Here is a 20279-nt window from a genome sequence, read left to right on the forward strand (position 1 = left end):
GATCCAAACTAGGCACTTATGTAACTCAAGATAACAACAGCATATTACTAAAATAAACTTTGAAGAATTTTCCTTCTGAGTCTATTAAAAATGAACAACCAGGATGTAAAAACAAAAGAAATTATTATTATTTTTTTGGTTAGGAAGATTGGCCCTGAGCTAACACCTGTTGCCAATCTTCCTCTTTTTGCTTGAGGGAGATTGTCCTTGAGCTAACATCTGTGCCCATCTTCCTCTACTTTGTATATGGGACACCTGTCACAGCATGGCTTGATGAGCTGTGTGTAGGTCCGCGCCTGGGATCTGAAGAGGTGAACCCCGGGCCGCCAAAGCGGAGTGCACGTACTTAGCCACTACGCCACTGGGCTGGCCCCAAAAGAAATTATTTTCTAAGTGCTTTGATATTAAGCTTTTTAGTTAAATAGGCTATGATATCAACAAACTTTAGAAAAAAGGAAATCACAGGAGGAAATCTACAACAATGACAAAAATGGAAAAACAACAACTCATACTCTTGTTGCAAGTTTTGAAAAACTGGGTGGCAAGTAAAAAAAGAAATAAGCCCAGTATTATGAAATTCCAGAGTAAAGAGTGAAAGGACTGGGCCGGCCCCGTGGCTTGGCGGTTAAGTGCGCGCGCTCCGCTGCTGGCGGCCCAGGTTCAGATCCCAGGCGCGCACCAACGCACCGCTTCTCCGGCCATGCTGAGAGTTGCTGTTGCTGTCCCACATACAGCAACTAAAAGGATGTGCAGCTATGACATACAACTATCTACTGGGGCTTTGGGGGGGAAAATAAATACATAAAATTATAAAAATAAATAAATAAATAAATCCATTTATAAAAAAAAAAAGAGTGAAAGGACAATGAAATGAAGGCTGGAAATGTAAAATAACAGCTGAATGCCCCACTCATGCCATCATAAACATCTAGATTTGGGATATCACAGAAAATACTGTCACAGATCATTAGATTTTGTGATTCCATATAAATACCATTTAACAACTGGTTATTTTGGGGTAAGTTTTAGGCCAATATTCTAATTACAAGCATATTTATATATAAAAACATGCTTCCTCATAGGATAGCATGCTGAACTTATTTTACTTAATGCACATTGAGAAGCAGATCAAATTCTATTACAAAAATATGTTACTGTATCATAAAATTTTCTCAGGGAAAATTTGATTATCAATTCTAAAACCTTGTATGATGAATAATAATATCAAAATAATCTTTCTCTTTATAGATGTAGTCAAAGACCAAACTCAATTCTAATGTCCAAAAATTTTTCTAATAATTTAAATACCCATACTTGGTGTTCTTCTTTAGTCATATACTTAAAGTTCAAATATTTATGTAAAAACTTCCATTTTGATTAGGACAATCACCATATTAAAATGTATTTGTGAGGTCTGAATAACAGGTATAAGAGATCTGGTGTATCAGATCAGAGAAATATATGCACACAAGTTCCAATTTCCCTGTTTAAGACCGAAGCCCTTACCTATCCAATTAATCTTTGAAAAAGACTAAAAAGAAGATATACATTCTAACTCTTATTAGAACTTTTGAGAAGTTGAATTTCTTCCTGGAGAACATGAATTTCATTTAACAGACACACACTGCTTTTAAGACTGTTCTAAATGAACAGGACCTACCAATCCACCACTATTTTTTTTAATTGTGGTAAAACTGGTATACAATATTATATATATTTCAGGTGTATATCATTATAATTTGATATTTGTATACACATCACCACTGTAAGTCTAGTTACCATTCATCATCATACAATTTATCCCCTTACCACTAATTTCTTTTGGTTGTTTCTTTGTCTGTATGCATCACACATTTATATACTGTTGAAAGTAAAGATATAATTGTTTTATGCTTTTTAAAAATTTAAACAATCTTGTTTTTTCATAATACTTTAGTCAATAATTATCATATAAAAATATGAATCTTTTAGAGAATATCTTTAAGCGTTCCAGAATTTTCTTAATTCTCTCATATTTAGGTTATTCCTCCTACTTCTTGCTATTAGAAATAACAATGCAAATAGTTTTTCTTTCATCTATATTACTTGCTTAGGATAAATTCTCAGAAGTGGGACTATTAGATCAAAGGATGTTCATGTTTTTTATTCTTCGTGAATTTTTGGTAAAAGGTTTGTATAAGCATGAAGTTGCTTAATAAATCTTAGTTGATAGAAATAGTTTAATGTATCTTTTTTGATAATTAGCAAAGTTTAAATAGAATAAAAATTATATTTATTTGTAAAATTTCACAGCACTCTCAATACCCATTTGAAGAAACAAATTTTAACAGAAAAGAATAAGTTTGTTAATCTGGTTATGAAGTTACATATAACATGTTGATGTAATAACTGTCTTTCAGGTTCCATCCTCCTCATCTAAAACAAAAACGAAAAAAAACCCTATCTGGCCCTTCCTCGCCTCACAGGCACAAGCCCACTGTCAAATGTTGGCACATTCCCACAGCAATTCCCTCAGGTGCCGAGGACTTTCAAAACTTCCAGGCCAGCAACTTTAGTTAAACTTAGGAGAGCGAGGGGAAGAGGGAGAGATGATCAGAGACAAGATGACAGCCATCTGCTCTCCCTTTCACAATGAGATGAGAAACGAAGAGGCAGAATTAAGATTTTTGAAAAAGGTCAGGCTAGAGGAAATTTTGAAAGCAGTGTACTAAAAGAACAGGTCAATAAAAGATATTTTATCTTCCTGAAGGCGAGTCTACGCCTGTAGGACGCAGTTCACCTTATTCATACTCTAAGAGATGAAGGAAATGACTTATTTGTGCATCTTCTATCTTTCATTCTGGATTCAGAGCGCAGAGTGTTCGCCATCGCACCACGGAGCCGCCTCACCTTTCATTCCAATCGCCTCTTTCATTACCAAAATTCACCCTGTACGGGGATGATTACCAGCTGCCTGTGAGGAATGAGCACCAAAACTAGGACTAAAGCAGAATCTCAGCCACAAATTTAATCCTGAAGAAGCAGCTTTTTCTGTGTGTGTCACCCATTTCTATAAAATACAGATGAACACCATTCTGTAAAATAAATACGAGCCAGAATGGCTGGCACAACAGTACAGTTGCGGCCTAGCCTCAGAATGCTCACACTAAGTTCACTAAGAGCAACACGGTGAGACACTCGACACATGCAATGTAGGCGAGTATGACAGATCAACCAATTGAGACAAAGCATTTTAAACACAAAACGTCCAATAGTTAAACTTGGACCCAATGGATCTAAATTGTTTTGTATAATTCTTTTTTAAATTTGTTTAAATTTGTTGAATTAATTTGTTAAATGAGTCAATTATCTACAGAGACAGTTTAGATAAAATTTTCTCTTAAATATACTTGATTTATGGAAAACACTATAAAAAGTTAACATGAAAGTTTCTATATAGTTAAGCCAGTAAAGGTTTTGTCTACCAGCAAGCTAAAAGATACCCTCCAATACAAGATCTAGTTTTAGTAAGTCATAAATCTTTACAATTAATTTTGAAAGCTTTGGTCCACCCCATCTTTCCTTAATAGAGATGGTTTTCAACTACTTTTGAATAGCTCTGAACACTTGTTAAAATAAAACTGAGTTGCCTGACACTAAGAACAATATAGAAACTGTGAGAAATATATATTAGGAAAGAAGGTATTTGAGAGTTCTTGCGTTCTTTTTATAAACCCAGTGACTTTAAATTGTCTCAAACCCTGAACCTATTTCTCTTTGGACCTTGTATTAGAAAATATGAGGATATGAACTTCAATAAGAGATCCCATCCATCTTTTATCCTAGAAGAACCACTGATATTAGAGTATGTTGTTCACTACTGTGAGAATCACCAAACAGCACACTATTAAGTCAGCTTAAGTCCATCAGCGATTCTATAAAAATGACATGGCCAAGGCATTAAAGTGACAAAACTTCCATTTCTGAAAGCAGGCAGATTTTATGGAAATAAATCATGTAGTCTCTATATGTAACCAGATGCAAGTTCAGCATATTCACAAGAACTAGACCTAAGTGGTAAATGCCTTAACATTCAAAATTTCACATGGCTTCTTTATTACTGTGAACTTATTATTATGAAAAGCTATTTCACTGCTGGGTATTTATCCAAAGAACTTGAAAACACCAATTTGTAAAGGTACATGCACCCCTGTGTTCATTGCAGCATTATTCACAATAGCCAAGACTTGGAAGCAACCTAAGTGCCCATCAAGGGACGAATGGATAAAGAAGATGTGGTATATATACACAATGGAATACTACTCAGCCATAAGAAATGATGAAATCCAGCCATTTGTGACAACATGGATGGACATTGAGGGTATTATGCAAAGTGAAATAAGTCAGAGGGAGAAGGTAAAATACTGTATGATTTCCCTCATTAAGTAGTAGATAATAACAACAATAAACAAACACATAGAGACAGAGATTGGATTGGTGGTTACCAGAGGGGAAGGGGGGAGAAAGGAGGGCAAAAGGGATAATTCGGCACATGTGTGTGGTGATGGGTTGTAATTAGTATTTGGGTGGTGAACATGATGTAATCTATGCAGAAATAGAAGTATAATGATGTACACCTGAAATTTATACAATGTTATAAACCAATGTTACTGCAATAAACAAAAAATTAAAATAAATAAATAAATAAACATAAGATACTATATAACTTAAAAAAAAAAAAAAAAAAGAAAATCTATTCCTTCCTATAACCACAAGTTTTTGGTTTTTGGCACAAGTTCAGTACAAAAGCATCTCTGCTCGTGGAACCATTTTCAAATCAATTTTTTGAACATTGAGGCCCAATTAAACTTGCCACAGATTTGAAAGGAAAAAGAAGGTTCAAAAATGAGTGAGGCACAAGGAGAAATGTTTTTTTCTATGTAAATGGCCAATCAGTCCAATTGCTCATCATACTTCTTAAACCAGTCATGACTGGCAGAGACCAATGACAGAGACTGATGAGGACAGATGGAGCGGCCTCGCCAGTCACAGCCACTTAGCTGGATGAGGTCGCATCAGGGAAGACAAGCATCACAAGGAAAGGGGCAGCTGCATTTCTACAGGACGTGAATATCAACTGCTAAAAGGAAGCTGTTTTACAAACCAAATTAACGTCAAACTACAGATCAAACTAATAACATAACTAAGGTCTTGATAAATCAAGCATTTCTACCATAAAACTTTCAAAGCAGAAAGCCATGAAATAGTGTTTTAAAACTAACTCAGACTCATCATTTGCTTCTTAAAAAGGAAAGTTTGATTAAAAATACTATTTTTTTCTTTAACTATTTAATATGAAATAATTATTGATTCACAGGAGCTTGCATAGAAATGTACACGGAAGTCCCATGCGCCCTTCCTCCAGTGCCCAGGGTTAACATCTCACACAACCAGAGCACAATATCAAAACCAAGAACGTGACAGTGATACAATCACAGAGCTTATTTAGATTTCACTAGTTATACACGCACTCATTTGTGTGTGTGTGTGTGTGTGTGTGTGTGTGTGTGTGTGTGTGTGTGTCTATAAAATTTAATCACGTATGTAGCACTGTGTAATGTAACCACCACTAGGATCAAGTTATTCACTTGTATCCTCACAAGACTCCCTGTGTTTACAGGCACTCTTCCTTTCTAAAAACTATTAGTTACCAAACAAGGTTAGTTTACTGTCCTATTTTAGCATCATATCAAAAGTAGATACTTTAGTTATTGAGGAGTAGAAAATAACCCTGTATGATTTCTTTTTATTTTGCTTTAAGTCCTAGGTGAATCTAAGGTTAAGAAAAGCAAACGGGTGGGAGTTGGGAGGGAAGAGCTCTGAAGGTGGTGGTGGCTGACTGTTGAGAGGAAGAGGGTGATGGGGACACGTCTTCAGCGGAGGTTTCAATAATAGCTGGAGTAATTGCCCCAAATCAGGTAATACGAGGCAGTCTCAATTTCCCAACAGCTTCCTAAAATATACTGGATTAGCAAAGAAACCAAACGGGTGTCATACAGGTAAGTTTTTAGACATCATAAAGAGAAAGCAATTAACTACTTTCATTTCACAGTGGTATATTTAAAACATGCATTTATTAAGTTAAATATATCATAATAGTAATACGGATTGCTTAAGCTTAAAAGCCTACTATATAATCCATTTACTTTTTATTAAAATACATGGTATTGTAGAAAAAATATTTTAAAACCAGAACATACTGTGGACATTTACTAAGAACATCTAAATGATACCATTAACATGAGAAGCTTTTTCAAAATGCAGTGACTAACCAGAGCTAAGAAAATTAGCATAACTTCCTTAATAATTATTGGCAGTAGTGCACTACGAAAAATGAAATTAGTCCACTTAATTCATTTTGTAATTCTCTCAAATCCAACACTTACACTCAAATTTTAGGATCCAGCATCCATTGAGAATCCCAAGCATATATTTCAGGGTACTTTGAATTGTATCACCAGGAACAACGACATGAGTTACTAGAATACAAACAAAGAAGTAAGAGAAATAGAGATATAAACCAAAATAATTTTTTAACTAGTCTGCTTTTTATAAGCAGTTAGTCTACATTTTATAAAATTATATACGAATTTTCTTCAAAAGCAACAATTTTTATACTTAGGTATAAGAATTCTTTTATTTAGTATCATTCTCAACCTGACCACCAACATAAAAAGTCAGATCATCAACTATATATCTTAAAGCCACAGTAGCAAATACAAATTTTCCTTTTATTTTCAAATTATAACTAGGGAATTAAAGCATTACATTGCACTACAATTTATTTGTCATTAGCAAACTCATAAAATTGCTCTTCTGACATATTGTTCTGTCCTAAAATACGTGCAAAGCTTTCAACTTTACATTTCCTAACTAAATTAAGCCTCAAAGTAGTTTATAACTGTAAAAACATTTTAGATTTATCACAATATATAATTATATGCTAATGGTTAAAACGTATAAATTATCAAAGGGAGTTCTACAAAGGGATTATGTACTCTAAAATTTTTCTATCAAAAATAAATAAAAATCCTCACCTGTACTGTCAAACTCAGCACATTTTTTAGCCTTAAGAATTACTGCAAGCTCGCTAAGCATTTTCTGTTGTTCTGAAGAAAGCCCACTGCCTATAAGTACACGAGGTCCATCTCTGCGCTGACCAGTGTTCATCTGCTAATGAAAAAGGAGATGCCACAGTGTTAGAAACACTTCAAGACTAGAAAAATAGATAATTAAACTGGCCTTCACTTGATAGAAGCTTGAATTTCTTTACTTAGCTTATTCTATCTAGTAATTCTCAATAATCTCCATTGAATCGTCACTCAGAACCTTATTGCTTAATGCATTTGAATAATTATTTTTCTATTTCTTTCTTTTCCCCCCAATAAAATGCTACTTGGGATAGCTCTCTATACCCAGGGCATCTGGCTTCCTTGATTCTAAACTGAGTCTCTCTAGGGTTTTACAACTTCATTCTGTCACCAGTAAACTATTCCAATACAGTTAAACTCGACTTGGTCTGTTTGGTTTAAACTGAGATTATATGAAAACATCAAAGAACACTAAGGCTTCTAGAACAGCACTGATCTCAAAGATAGAAAACACATTTTTAACATCAAAACAGTTCCCTCTCAGAACCAAGAAAATGAAAACAGACAAGAGAATATCAGAGTAAAATCAGACCCACCAACAATGCAGCCCATGAAAAGGAAAGCAGTGCTCTGATTAACCAAGACTAACATATTTTCACTTTAATAGAAAGACTTGGAACGTAGAGGAGACAAAAAAGACAAAAACAAAGAGAAGGTAGCAATGGAAAGTATCAGAGACCGGAAGGGAAAGATTCAAAGGAACAATGGGGCAGTGTTTTCAACAGCAGTCAACAGAAATTCAATAAATGGAACGGGAATAAGGGTTAGCCAAAAGCCGCCTGATAAAAGAGAAGCAGCGACCCAGCAGAGAAGAAAGAGGAGGTAAATCAGCACGACTGTACTGAAAGATAAAAAGCCAGACACAATACTTTAATTTTCAAATACAAGACACAGGGCCCTCCTACGCGTGTGTGTATGTGTATGGACACATGGGCTCTCAAAAGCGCTGAAGAACATGAGTGAAACACTGAAGGTATAATCACCAATATAGTTTAGCAACTAGATTCGGGAAGATTGGTATTTAAATATTCACTTCACATTATCAGAGTAGAGATAATTTAATTTAGCCGGTCTGGTGCCTTGCAATATTACATGTAAACTGCTGGCTACATCTATAAACAGACTGACCTCAGTAGTCATTCACTCAAAGTATACTAAATGAGATTCTACTATGTATTAATAAGCTAGTATGCATACATTTTTTTTTTTTTTTTTTTTTTTTGTGAGGAGATCAGCCCTGTGCTAACATCCGCCAATCCTCCTCTTTTTTTGCTGAGGAAGACGGCCCTGGGCTAACATCTGTGCCCATCTTCCTCCACTTTATATGGGACGCCGCCACAGCATGGCTTGCCAAGCAGTGCGTTGGTGCGCGCCCAGGATCCGAACCAGTGAACCCCGGGCCGCCGCAGCGGAGCGCGTGCACTTAACCGCTTGCGCAACCGGGCCGGCCCCTAGTATGCATACATTTTTAAAAAATATTTTTATAAAAAGGTTTTTACATGGCAATATTCATTACTTACAAGTTCAGCTTCCTGAATTACTTATTCCTCTAAGGTTCAGGCTCCAAAGGTTTTACTGGTCATGCTATGTACGCCGCACACATATTTACATCACATCGCACTTCTGTCTGTGTGTCTTTCCTAGTCACTAAATTATAACTGATGTAACCATGTCCAACCCAAACACTGTGAACACTCCATAACATGAAAATAGTTCAGTGTACTTTATGGATCGCTCAATTACTACAGCAGGATAATATCAAAAGATAGCATTTTAAACATTGTTATCAGTTATGCAAATAAATGCCATAAAAACAGCTCTAGATGGAACACATAACTTTTCAATTTATGTAACTCCATTTCAGCTAAATTAATTCTCTGCACAAAATGATGAAAAGATATCATTTCTAAATACAGCATGTGATACTATTTGCACTAACCCAAGGAAAACACCAAAGTGGGTCAAGCATTTTCCTATCACTTTTTAAATTTGAATAAAACATAGAAACTGGCACTAATTTCTCATAGTTGAGGAACGCTATAAAAAAAACATAAAGCAAACAGCTGCCGACGCGCCACGTCTGATTTGGGGCGGGAAGGGGGGGCATTTAATGTGAATAAGCAGTGGCCTCAGAACCATAAGTTTCCAAAGACGTTCAGAAAACACCCCAAGGGTTCAACACCCTGATTTTATAGAGATCAGCTACTATGTACACTGGCATTAAACAAACTCTTACTTAAGGAATAATTCGATCTGGAACTTTTTCATAGATAAATTAGTTACTCTGAGTTTATCAAAATTAGTATTTAAAAAATTACGGAAAGGATAAACATGCTGCTCAAAGGGCCCATGGGCTCAAAGTCACACAACGAGCACGGCAAGCAGCTCTCTCCGTCTTTCAGCTTGGAGACTGCTTCTCAAATTTACAGCAGCGCCTTCCAACAACCATAAATCTTTACTTGAGACAAACAAAATTCCAACCGGGAAGTAGAGGAATTCAAACCCCACCCACTCAGCACCCCTTCCTCTCTGCATGATGCTCTCCCCGCAGCAGCTCCGAGGAGAGCCTGGAAACCACTGAGCGGAAGGAGTTCAGACTCAGCCACCAAGCACCTGTGCTCGTTTCAGGGGCAAGCAGGTACCAGGAAGGGCCCCCCGGCCTCACTCACGGATTCAACACACACTTACTGAGCACCCACTGTTTGCCAGACACTGTTCTCAGTGCTGGGTCTACCACAGTAAACAAGAGAGGGGGGTCCCTGCCCTCACAGGGCTTACATTCTAGTTGGGAGGAAGAAAACCAATCAAAACAACCAAGTATTAGGTCAGATGAAAAGTGGTATGCTACACTAAAGCAGGGAAGTACAGAGTGCAGAGCAGTGCAGTAGTGCAGAGACCTCTCTGATAGGCTACACTGGAGTCGCATCTGCAGGGAGTGAGGAAGCTGGCCACGTGTACATCTGGCTCCCCCATTTGCTCCTGGCAGAGAAAACAGCTAGTGCTCAAGACTTGAAAGGGGAGCATGTTTGGTGGCTTCAAGACACAGCAAGGCAGCCCACCAGGCTGAACAAGAATGAGTGAAGGGGAGTCTGTTAGTGGCTCAGGAAAGGCAGATCCCAGAGCTTAGATCTTAAGACCTACGCATAAAGAAAGGACCCTTTCCACTTAGCAATTGTTATCATTCATTATCTTTCCCTTAGCCAATTATCTACTATTAAGATAGTAAACAGGAGCCGACAGCATGGTGTAGCGGTTAAGTTCGCATACTCCACTTCAGCAGCCCAGGTTCGCGGGTTCAGATCCCGGGCACAGACTTACACCACTCGTCAGCCATGCTTTGGTGGCAACCCACATACAAAATAGGGGAAGATTGGCACAGATGTTAGCTCAGGGCAAATCTTCCTCATGCAAAAAAATAGTAAATAATGATACTCACAGGCCATGTCCACGTGACATGCAGCAAGTATAGGTTTCTCACATTTAATAAAAAGCAATAGTAATCAGATAGTTGAATTGAGAGAAGAATAAGCACTTTCTTCTCTGAAGGCTTTGCCATCCCCACCCTCCAAGAACACCATAAGGATATCTTTATTTTTGACACATTTAAAATAATCCTCTCCAGTTTTTACATAAAAGGAACACTGGCAAATGACAACTTACTTAGGCTATGTTCTGCCGGGAGAGTTGAAGTCTAAATGCATAAAATAAGTGGCAAGTTACAGTTGTTAAGTATGGTGGGACGGAAGATTTAAGAAAACTGAGTTCTAACTGATCCATTCAAAAAAAAAATTTTTTTAGGCTGGTTAACCCTGGGCAAATCACACTAGGTCTAAGCTTTCTCATTTGTAAAATGAGGAAACTAAACTGCTGATTTCTAGGTTCTTTTCCAGTTCACTACCAAAACTGGAGCCTGGGGCACACGTACCGGGCTGAAGTCTAGAGCAGGACGAAGAGTTTTCAAAGCATAAAGGTGACTACCTGTGACAACATCTATGTCCACATCAAGCTGTCAACACCTTAGGTGGCCTCCGTATCTTAAACCATGGCATCAATCACTACTCCACTGCCCTTACAAGACAAGAAATCTTCTCTGAATGGTCCTAGACCTCAACTCACCCCTTGCTCTTATTTTCCCCCTCTGAGCAATTTCTAAGATACAGTGAATCCACCATCCCTCTCTCTCTAAACCCCTCTTCTCTCCATCCCCACATCACTACCACCACCTGTAGCTTCAGTCTTCACCATTTCACACCTGGACTCGACTACAACAGCCTCCTGGCCCGTCTTCGTTCTTGTCCCAGTCCCAGCTATCCTCTGCACAGTCCCATTCCATTTAAAAACATACGGGGTGCCCCGTTAACTAGGGAAATAAAGTCTAACCTTCTCCCCAGGACATTCAAGGCCTTTCGCAACCTGATCCCAACCTAGCTCTTACCTTCAGTTCCTCTCTAACACGCCTTACACTCTTCTCACACCGAACTTTAGTTTCTCAAATTACTAAGGTCCTGTACGCTTGTCTCTGAGCAGCTGTTGCTGGGATTTGGACTGCCATGGCCACTTTGTAAACTGCAGTGGGCAATGTTGGTTGTCCACTGAAAATCCATTCCTCACTTCCCCCACGCGAACAGAATCCACTTTTGTCCAGATATCCACTCTTTAAGGTCTGACCCTGTCTTCAACCAAAGGTTATGTCCAAACCAATTGTGCGACCAGTTCTGACCAATACGACACAAGAGGAAGTCCACTGGAAGGCTTCTGGGAAAGGTGTTCGTCCTTCTTGTGATGCTGGACACTGTCACATCTGTAACTGTGGCAATCATCGTATAACCAGTAGAGGGGAGATTACTGAGGACAGAGCCACAAGCTGCAGACGGCCAAGTAGAAACTCAGACTTTGAACTAAGCAAATGGAGAGTTATCCTACATTGGGATTATCGTCATATAACATAGTACACTGTCTTTAAGCGTTTGCGTAAAAAATTTCTGTCATTTGCAGCCAATAGCATTCTTCTAGATACTCTGATAAACTTTTACCTTTAAAGGTTTAGACACCTTCTTTGTCACCTTCTCTGTGAGGCTCTTCTGGTCCCTCTGGAAGTCAGCTTCTTCCTTCTCTATCATTCTACTGTACATTTTTAGGGCTTCTATTATAAATTTATGACAGTGTGTAATAAATTTTTACAAACTCTAGGTTTCTGAGGAATAGGCGTTCTTTGCACTTTATCTCTAGCGTGTACCTCTCTCCTCAGCTACAGACTCACCTATCCCACTGCCTGTTCAACATCTCCATTCGGTGCCTTATAGACATAACACCGGCAAAGAGAACTACTGGTTTCCTTCCCCATGGCAGCAAATGGCACTACCATCTCCTCCACTGCTAAAGTCATACTAACTCTGTTCTGTCTCCACACTTCATATATAATCCATCAGAAAGTTCTGTTGGCACTAGCTCAAAAACATATACTAAACCACATTACTTCTCATAATCTCCACTATTACCTTAATCCAGGTCATCACGGTATCTCTGTCCTGTGACAATGAGACAGTCCCAAGGGATCTCTTTGCTTCCACTCTTGCCCCGACCGCACAGTCTCTTTACTACAAGTAGCCAGAATGAACTTTCTAAAGCATAAATCATATCCTTTCATTCCCTTGCTTTAAATCCTTTTGATGCTTTCCCATTACTCTTCAACACTCACTAGTCACCAGCAATGATGACCTTCTCTCTAACCTTCAAACACACTGAGCTCATCCACTGAGGGGCCAACACCCTTGCTGCTCCCTCTGCCTGAAACACTTGTCCTCCAGATATTCCCCTGGACGCCTCCTCCTCATCATTCAGGTTTCAAATCAAATATCAGTTCTTTAGGTCTCTCCTCAAGGACCCTCACTACAGCAGTGCTTTTACTGGAGCCCACAACCTGAGCTCAATTACACTCTACCAAACCTTCTTCAGAGCACTCATTTATAAGTTCCTGAAATTTTTTATTTCTGTTAGTTTACATATTGACAGTCTGTCTCTCTCCTTTCTCTCACTAGAATGTAAGCTCCTTGAGAATAAGAGTTCTATCAGTCATATTTATTGCAGTATAAACGCTGCCTAAGATATGGAGCAGGGTCAATAAATATTTGTTGATAGATTTATTCTGATTATGTCTTTGAATTCACAATAGCTAATACACAGGAAGTGCTCAATAATTGTTTGGTGAATGAAAGCAATTTGCTAACTGGAAATTTTTCCATTATGTTCCTTTCATAACCAATTTCAATAAAAGACATAAATTTCCCAAAGCTAAACCCATACTTACTACCGAGCAACGGCTAGTTGATGATGATTCATTCTTCTCTGGTAGCAGCAACAGCGACTTCATATTTTCACTGTCTGCATAATCCACAGGCCGCAGACCAAATATGTTACTGGTAAAACAAGTACAGATGGGTTTAAGCAAATAAAATGTGTGACTTGATTCTTAACTAATGGATGCACTAGTGGAACAATTTTTTCAACTTCCTTAATAACATACAATTTTCCCTAAAATAAATGACTCTGAATTCACATAAGGCATAATAAGGATCAAGTATCACAAGCTGCTGAATTCAATGGAAAAAAGATGTGAAATTTCAATTTGACATCAGACCATTATAGGCAGTATTTTTAATTGAATATATTGTTACTTACACATGAATTTTCTCACAACTTTGTATTCTTCTGTCTTCATGTTCACATTTTAAAATACAGCTTCATAATCATTAATCACTATGGGTGAGATGCTTTCAAATGCAAATAAAAACCATTTACTGCAGCTATCATAGGCTCTGTAGCCTATATAAACAAATACAGAAATTAGATAATTCATACGATAGGCATTTAGATCCACTAGAAGGAAAACTATGCCACATGACAAACAATAAAGTAGTGAAGAGAGCACTTTTACAATTAATTTTAATATGGACATACCCTACAATCTATAATAATCACAGCCATCACAGAACAAAGTGGTACGGTTCAGAGAACAAGCTGATGCAGACCTCTCAACATGGACTAATCCAAAAGCCACAGAATACTACACTGGAAGAGCCTTTCGAGACACAGCACAGCCCTGTTATTTCATAGATGAGAAAACAGAGAGACAGACGGTCCAATGACTTGACAAAGGTCACGTTTTCCTTGTTTATTCCAATAATATTCAATATTGCCCATCATGAGTCTTTCAATTATAAGTAAACTGTTGAAATCATACGACTTTGGTCTACTATTCCACTTCCTTATGTATGGTTTGAAAATGATTTTAATATATTATACTATGCCAGAAAGTTTTCTAAAATGAGCATTTCATTTATAATCTTTTACGGTTTTAAGATTATGGTATATCCATATAATGGCCATTACAGTTCATGTGAAAATGCAATGCGTTAAACAGGATATAAAATGATAAACATTGTACAATACCAGTTTTTAAATTTGTGTTGAATGTATAGAAAAAGATCTGGAAGGAAATAGAGTGAAACATTAGGGGAAGAGGAAGGAGAAAGGTGTCTGTTTGATGCTGCATGGAGCGTATATAGATGAGGGATATAAGCATCTACTGGGTTTAAACACAAGGTCATTAACAACCTTGGAGAAAGCTGTTTTGATGGCATAGTAGGGAAAAAAAACTAGCGGATTAAGAAAAGAAATGAACCCCAGGCAGATGTTTCTCTAATGACTGCTATTCATAACTACTGGGTTCAGCCACTCTTTCTTCTGGGGACAGTGCTGGGTAAACACTGAAAAATTCATATTCTCAGATTCCCCTTTCAGCCAGGTCCAATAACGTGAACCCTTCCTCTGGCAACAGTCTTTCTCCAGCCAAGGTATAATACAATCAATTGTATTTCAGCTTTCTGATTTACAACAAAGCGAGACAAGTCATTGTGCTGGAATTGGGGCCTTCCCAAATTACCATACATTCAGAGCAGACAATCTTAGCTTATTTCAAAAGGTAGCTGAGTTCATTCACTACACTCGCTACTTCTCAATTTCATTCTCTAAATTATTATGCCCACGTGCCCATAAACAATCTCACACATGTATGCTGTAAGTGTGACAATCAAAAATTAGAAATCTAAGTTAAAGAATCAATATTCTAGATCTTAAACCACCAAGTACCAAGATGAATAAACAATAAAAAATGTCACACCATATGCCATCAAAAAAAATCACTGCACACATGAGGACGTTTTAACAAAGATAAACATAGATTATACACTTCAAAGAAATAAAATTTAAGAGCCCAATCAAATGCACTGTAATGCACAGTAACTGCAGCATAGTTATTTTACACAAATACACATAAAAATCCACTATGACAACGTGAAAAATTGTTAGGCAAAAGCACCAACATCAGCTAGTGAGGACTTTAAACCAAAAAATAATAAATAAAACAATGGTCTGAACAAGTAAGATGCTTTTACTGTCTAAAGAACAGCTTTATAAAATGACTAGCAGGATTCTAATTTACATTTAGCATCCTTATTACACATAGCATACTATCTCATACGGTCTTTAAACATGTGGTTTCTCTACTTGGATTATGGGCGGCTCCTGCTTATACACACAATTCACTAAACCCTTAGCCCTCCTGTATTGCTAATGGACTGGAGAACTGCACGTCACAAAAGCTACAGATTGAAAGACAATCGGTTAAACCCCAGTCCTGCATCATGGGAGACGGAGCCTATTAAATCTTGTCATATTTCTGCTTTGTTGTGAACCACTGAAATTTGGAATTAGATACAAGTTTTTACGTGGCACCTTCAAAAAACCAGAGCAAGAGAAGATAGGACATATGTAAGATTTCTCCTCTATTATGTAGGCACAAAAAGTCATAAAACTTTTTTCCCCATAATGACATATTTGAATGTACTAATACTATGCTTACAGACTTTGTGTGAAAAATCAGTCTAAAATGTACATAATTAAACTTATTCTCTTTTTTTAAAACTGGGTACTACATAGAGGAAAAGTCACATGCTGTCACATGCACAAGGGACAATCAATGTGACTGATTATTAATTGAAGACAGTGATGAGTCAGTTATTCTCCATCACTACACAGGGAAGAAGATTTTTTTTTAGATTTACTGCAACACCATGGATTCAGGATAAAATCAATAATTTAATTTGCTATTTATTCGAATGTGTTACCAAGGGAGCTTATAGAATGATTTTTTCTACATGTTCTTAAATATAGTATATTTTCTATTTTCTGACATAATTTAACCTAGAGCTTTAACATTTAAACTAGGTATTTTGGAAGGAAACACAGACTTAGAAAACCCTGTCCTTGCCCGTAATCCTACTGAGAACAAACACTCATTCAACAGATAAGTATAAAACTGACAAAGTATAAACCAAAGCACAAGTAATGAGGTGCTTTGTGAGACGGATTTCCAAGGAGGTAAAGAATACGCATTAGCAAACAAAATGGCCTTGAGCTCGAGATTAAAAACCTGAATTTGGTGGATGAATGTGAAGGGCCTGTGGCAGGAATAGGCAGCGTGATTGTTGAAATGGATGGAATTAACGGAAGAAGGCCTTCTATCAAGGCTGAAGAGTCTAATCAGTGCATGCTCATGTGTCGGAGCCAAATATAATACGGAAAATTGATGAAATAATCCAGCATAAGGCAATGGTCATTAGAGACAAAGACAGTACGTAGCTGTGAAAACGGAAAGGCCCAGGGGTCTAGCTAAACTATATGGGTCAATGAAACACCAATATAATTAAAACTATTTTCAGAATGTTGGAAAACATCAACATCTTCACTGCTGAATGTACACGTAGTGCGTGACAGTATATTAGTACCTCTCATATGCACCACTTTTGACAGTCAGTTCCCTTAATGCCCTACTGAAGAAAGCCCCTTATAATTCAGAGAATTCAAAATAATTACATGAAGATAATATGCTTTTACCTATACTAAATCCTAAAAATTGTTTTTTTCTGGTTATTGAAACATTTTACATGATCACTAAGAAGATATCTTTTTGATTCTGAATTTTTTTCTGTTCCTTCACAACACGGTATATTGGCAAATTTTACAAGTTTTTTTCCTCTAATGTATTTCTGCTCTATTCCTTTAGCTGTGATTTCAAATCATAATTTTGAAAATGTGTCATATGAAATTCTTGAAGACATGACTGAAGATTTTAAATTTACTTTAAAATCCTGACAGAAGATCTAAGCGCCATAAGTTATTGCTTTTTACTATCTGAAAGCTACTAAGAAATACTGGAGGATCACTGTTACTGATACAGGTTAATAAATCCTACAGAAAAATGTATATACATATGAATATACATATACATAATATACATATATCACAACTAGCAAAATCATTTGTTTATTTAACACACATAGAATGAGTATACGTGTATATACACGCAGGGGGAAAGTTACAAACATCACTTAGTACTCAGTCTGGCAAACAGTCATTCACTCAACAAGTACTTCTAAGAACTACCTGAATCAGTTTAGTCACTAAAGAACCAATGAGACAACAGGTAGTTTCAGTCCTCGCAGAGCTCAGTGGGGCAAAGCAGAGGAAGCGAATGGGAAGGACTGCCAAGTCTGGTAAAGCATCTCGGACATGAAAGAGAAAGAAAAGAAGCGGCAGACAGGGAGAGTAAGAGCGTCCCAGCAGAGACAAGTTTGTGCAGAGGCCTTGAGTGAGCTGGTGTGACAAGTCAGAAACACCAAAAAAGGAAGAAAAGTAAGAGAGAGGAACAAGAAGGATAGAAAAAGAAGAGGAGGGAGGAAGAGAGAGAGAGAGAGAGAGAAAATGTACGGGGGAATGCGGTATTCCGGAAATGTAAGCTGTGGCTGGATTAAGAATAAAAGGATAGTGTTAAGGAGTTGGACTTTCTCCTAAGGGCAACAGGAAACCCTGAACAGCTCCCAAAATGGCTGTAAGTAGGAGGGATGGCATCACTATAGCCTGGTAGTTAGGAGCTCTGGCTCCAGAATCAGACTCCCTGAATTCAGATTCCAGCTCTGCCGCTCAATAGTTGTGTGACTTTAGACAAGTTACTTAACCTCTTGTGACTGTTTCCTCGTCTACAAAATGGGGATAATAATACCACCCACTTCATAGGATTGTTGTGAGGACCAAATAAATTAATACAGCAAAACCACTTAAAACAGTGCCTGCCAGATAGTAAAACCTCAGTAAATGCTTGCTATTATGATATTTGCGTTTTTGGAAGACAGATACAGAATGAAGATAAGGGAACAGAAGTTACATCTGGAGTGTTGCCCTCTTCTCTTCATTTTCCCCAATTTGATGATGCACTTCATGCATGATGTGTAATAAGGATAATTCAGATGTGGACGAAGGGAAAGTACAGAAGCCTTGTTTCTTGGCAACATTAAAATAGGAGTGGATTTTCATTTTCCTGTATGGTACAATGTAAAGATAAAGAGTATGAACCAGATGACTTTGCAAGTCCTTTTCCCCACCAGGTTTCTTTTCAATCACTCAGACTGATGAAAAGGAAGCACTTACTAAAGGATTAAACTGTGGTGTTTGACGTCTGAGCTTCACCCCAAGGGCAGAGTTCAGAATTTAGTATAAGCCTTTAATGTCCTTTTCCCCTTGAGAATGATATGGTAGACACTTGCCTACAACGATGCCCAAGGTGAGTTTACCACTAGTAAAAGGGGAGGAGGAGAGATGGGCAAATTTAAACTTGCACTTGCTCATACAGATCATTCAATCTCAAAAACACATGCAAAAAGGAATTTTTACTAATGCTAACCCCATCATGCATGACAGGGTATCAACTCAGTCCGTGAATGAAATCTCTTATGAATGACTATGAAATTGCAAACACATAGATTCTAATTTTTTAAGTCACTTGGCTTGCTGTGAAACAGGAAAAAACACAGAAATTCAAAAGAGCAACTTGTTTTTTTAAAAGCTATAAAACGTAAATTATCTCTGTTATAGGAGATTAATTTTTAAGAAATTAACTCGGGCAGTGGGCCAATTAATAGGTCCAATGGTCCATATAATATTTTCTAATTAAGAATTAGCTATACCCTTGCAAGGAAAACTCTGTTAATGGTAGACCAAGTAGTAAATCCTAAACTCTAGGTATCTGTTAAAAAAAAAAAAAAAGGCAAATGATATTGTCCATACACTCAAAATGGTTCTGATGTGACTGCAGGAACTTTCGTTTTAGGTTCACACTGGGATGCACAGGAGGCATTGGGGAAGAATGATAGCCAAGGAGGTGTTGAACAGTTACCAATATAAATAGTCTCAGGCAACAAAGAAGCATAGAAGACATGAACCTTTTTCTCATTATCCGAGTTTAAAATAGAACTAATTTTCCCTCTTGGGTAATGGACTCTTATTTTAGCTCGTAAGAGGTAAGTTTCTCATGCAAAACACAAGTAAATTCAGAGTTAAATGAATCAATATGGTATTCAAATGCACGACGCATTTTAAAAATGCCAGCTTGCACAGCAAAAGCTCAAAGCATATTAGAAAGTATTCTAAGTAAAATGTGACTTTAAAAAAACAATAAGATGTTAGAACATTAAAATTTAATCCAAACAAAAGATAAAGTCTGAAGTAGATATATAGCCTTCTACTGTATACATTCCCTCCATCATCATAAAGATTTAGGACCCAAACTCCCTGTGGTAGGAAAATTCATAGTTGAAGATCATAGTCTCCATGGGAAAAAACAGGATTAGGAGACTTCACTGGGGAACCTATGAAAGTCCCTGTATTTCTTAAAGTAAATAATGACGATAGAAAATAAAGAGCATCCATAATATCCTTAATTAGTATGTATGTGATTTTTAGTTATCATGCCTTGCCTTATAAGGTTTTAAGATTTTCCTTCACCAGTATTCAATAAGATGCTTTTAAATTCACCTGGCTTTGCAGTAAATAATATTCCATTCTTTCTTTTCCTATGCCTGGTCTTCCACAGACAGTCAATACCTAATTATATTTCTGAGTTGTTGACTCTCCCTACCTCCTGGGCTATAAAAAGGTTCTTGGTTATCTTTACTTTTTTTTTTTTTTTTGGTGAGG

The 20279-nt window shown here is 37.2% G+C and overlaps 1 protein-coding gene across 2 annotated transcripts in view; it reads right to left on the reverse strand.

The window, feature by feature from the left end:
* The window catches only part of BARD1 (BRCA1 associated RING domain 1), an 82147-nt gene that overhangs the window by 12996 nt on the left and 48872 nt on the right, over positions 1 to 20279 (reverse strand). For both annotated transcript variants that reach the window (XM_058532949.1, XM_058532950.1), the window contains exons 7-9: positions 13498 to 13606; positions 7077 to 7209; positions 6426 to 6518 (exon numbers count right to left, since the gene is read on the reverse strand). In XM_058532949.1, the coding sequence (XP_058388932.1) occupies positions 6426 to 6518; positions 7077 to 7209; positions 13498 to 13606 (335 nt within the window). The remainder of the gene's footprint in view (positions 1 to 6425; positions 6519 to 7076; positions 7210 to 13497; positions 13607 to 20279) is intronic.

This window comes from Diceros bicornis, chromosome 37 (assembly GCF_020826845.1).
Source record: "Diceros bicornis minor isolate mBicDic1 chromosome 37, mDicBic1.mat.cur, whole genome shotgun sequence".
NCBI lineage: Eukaryota > Metazoa > Chordata > Mammalia > Perissodactyla > Rhinocerotidae > Diceros > Diceros bicornis.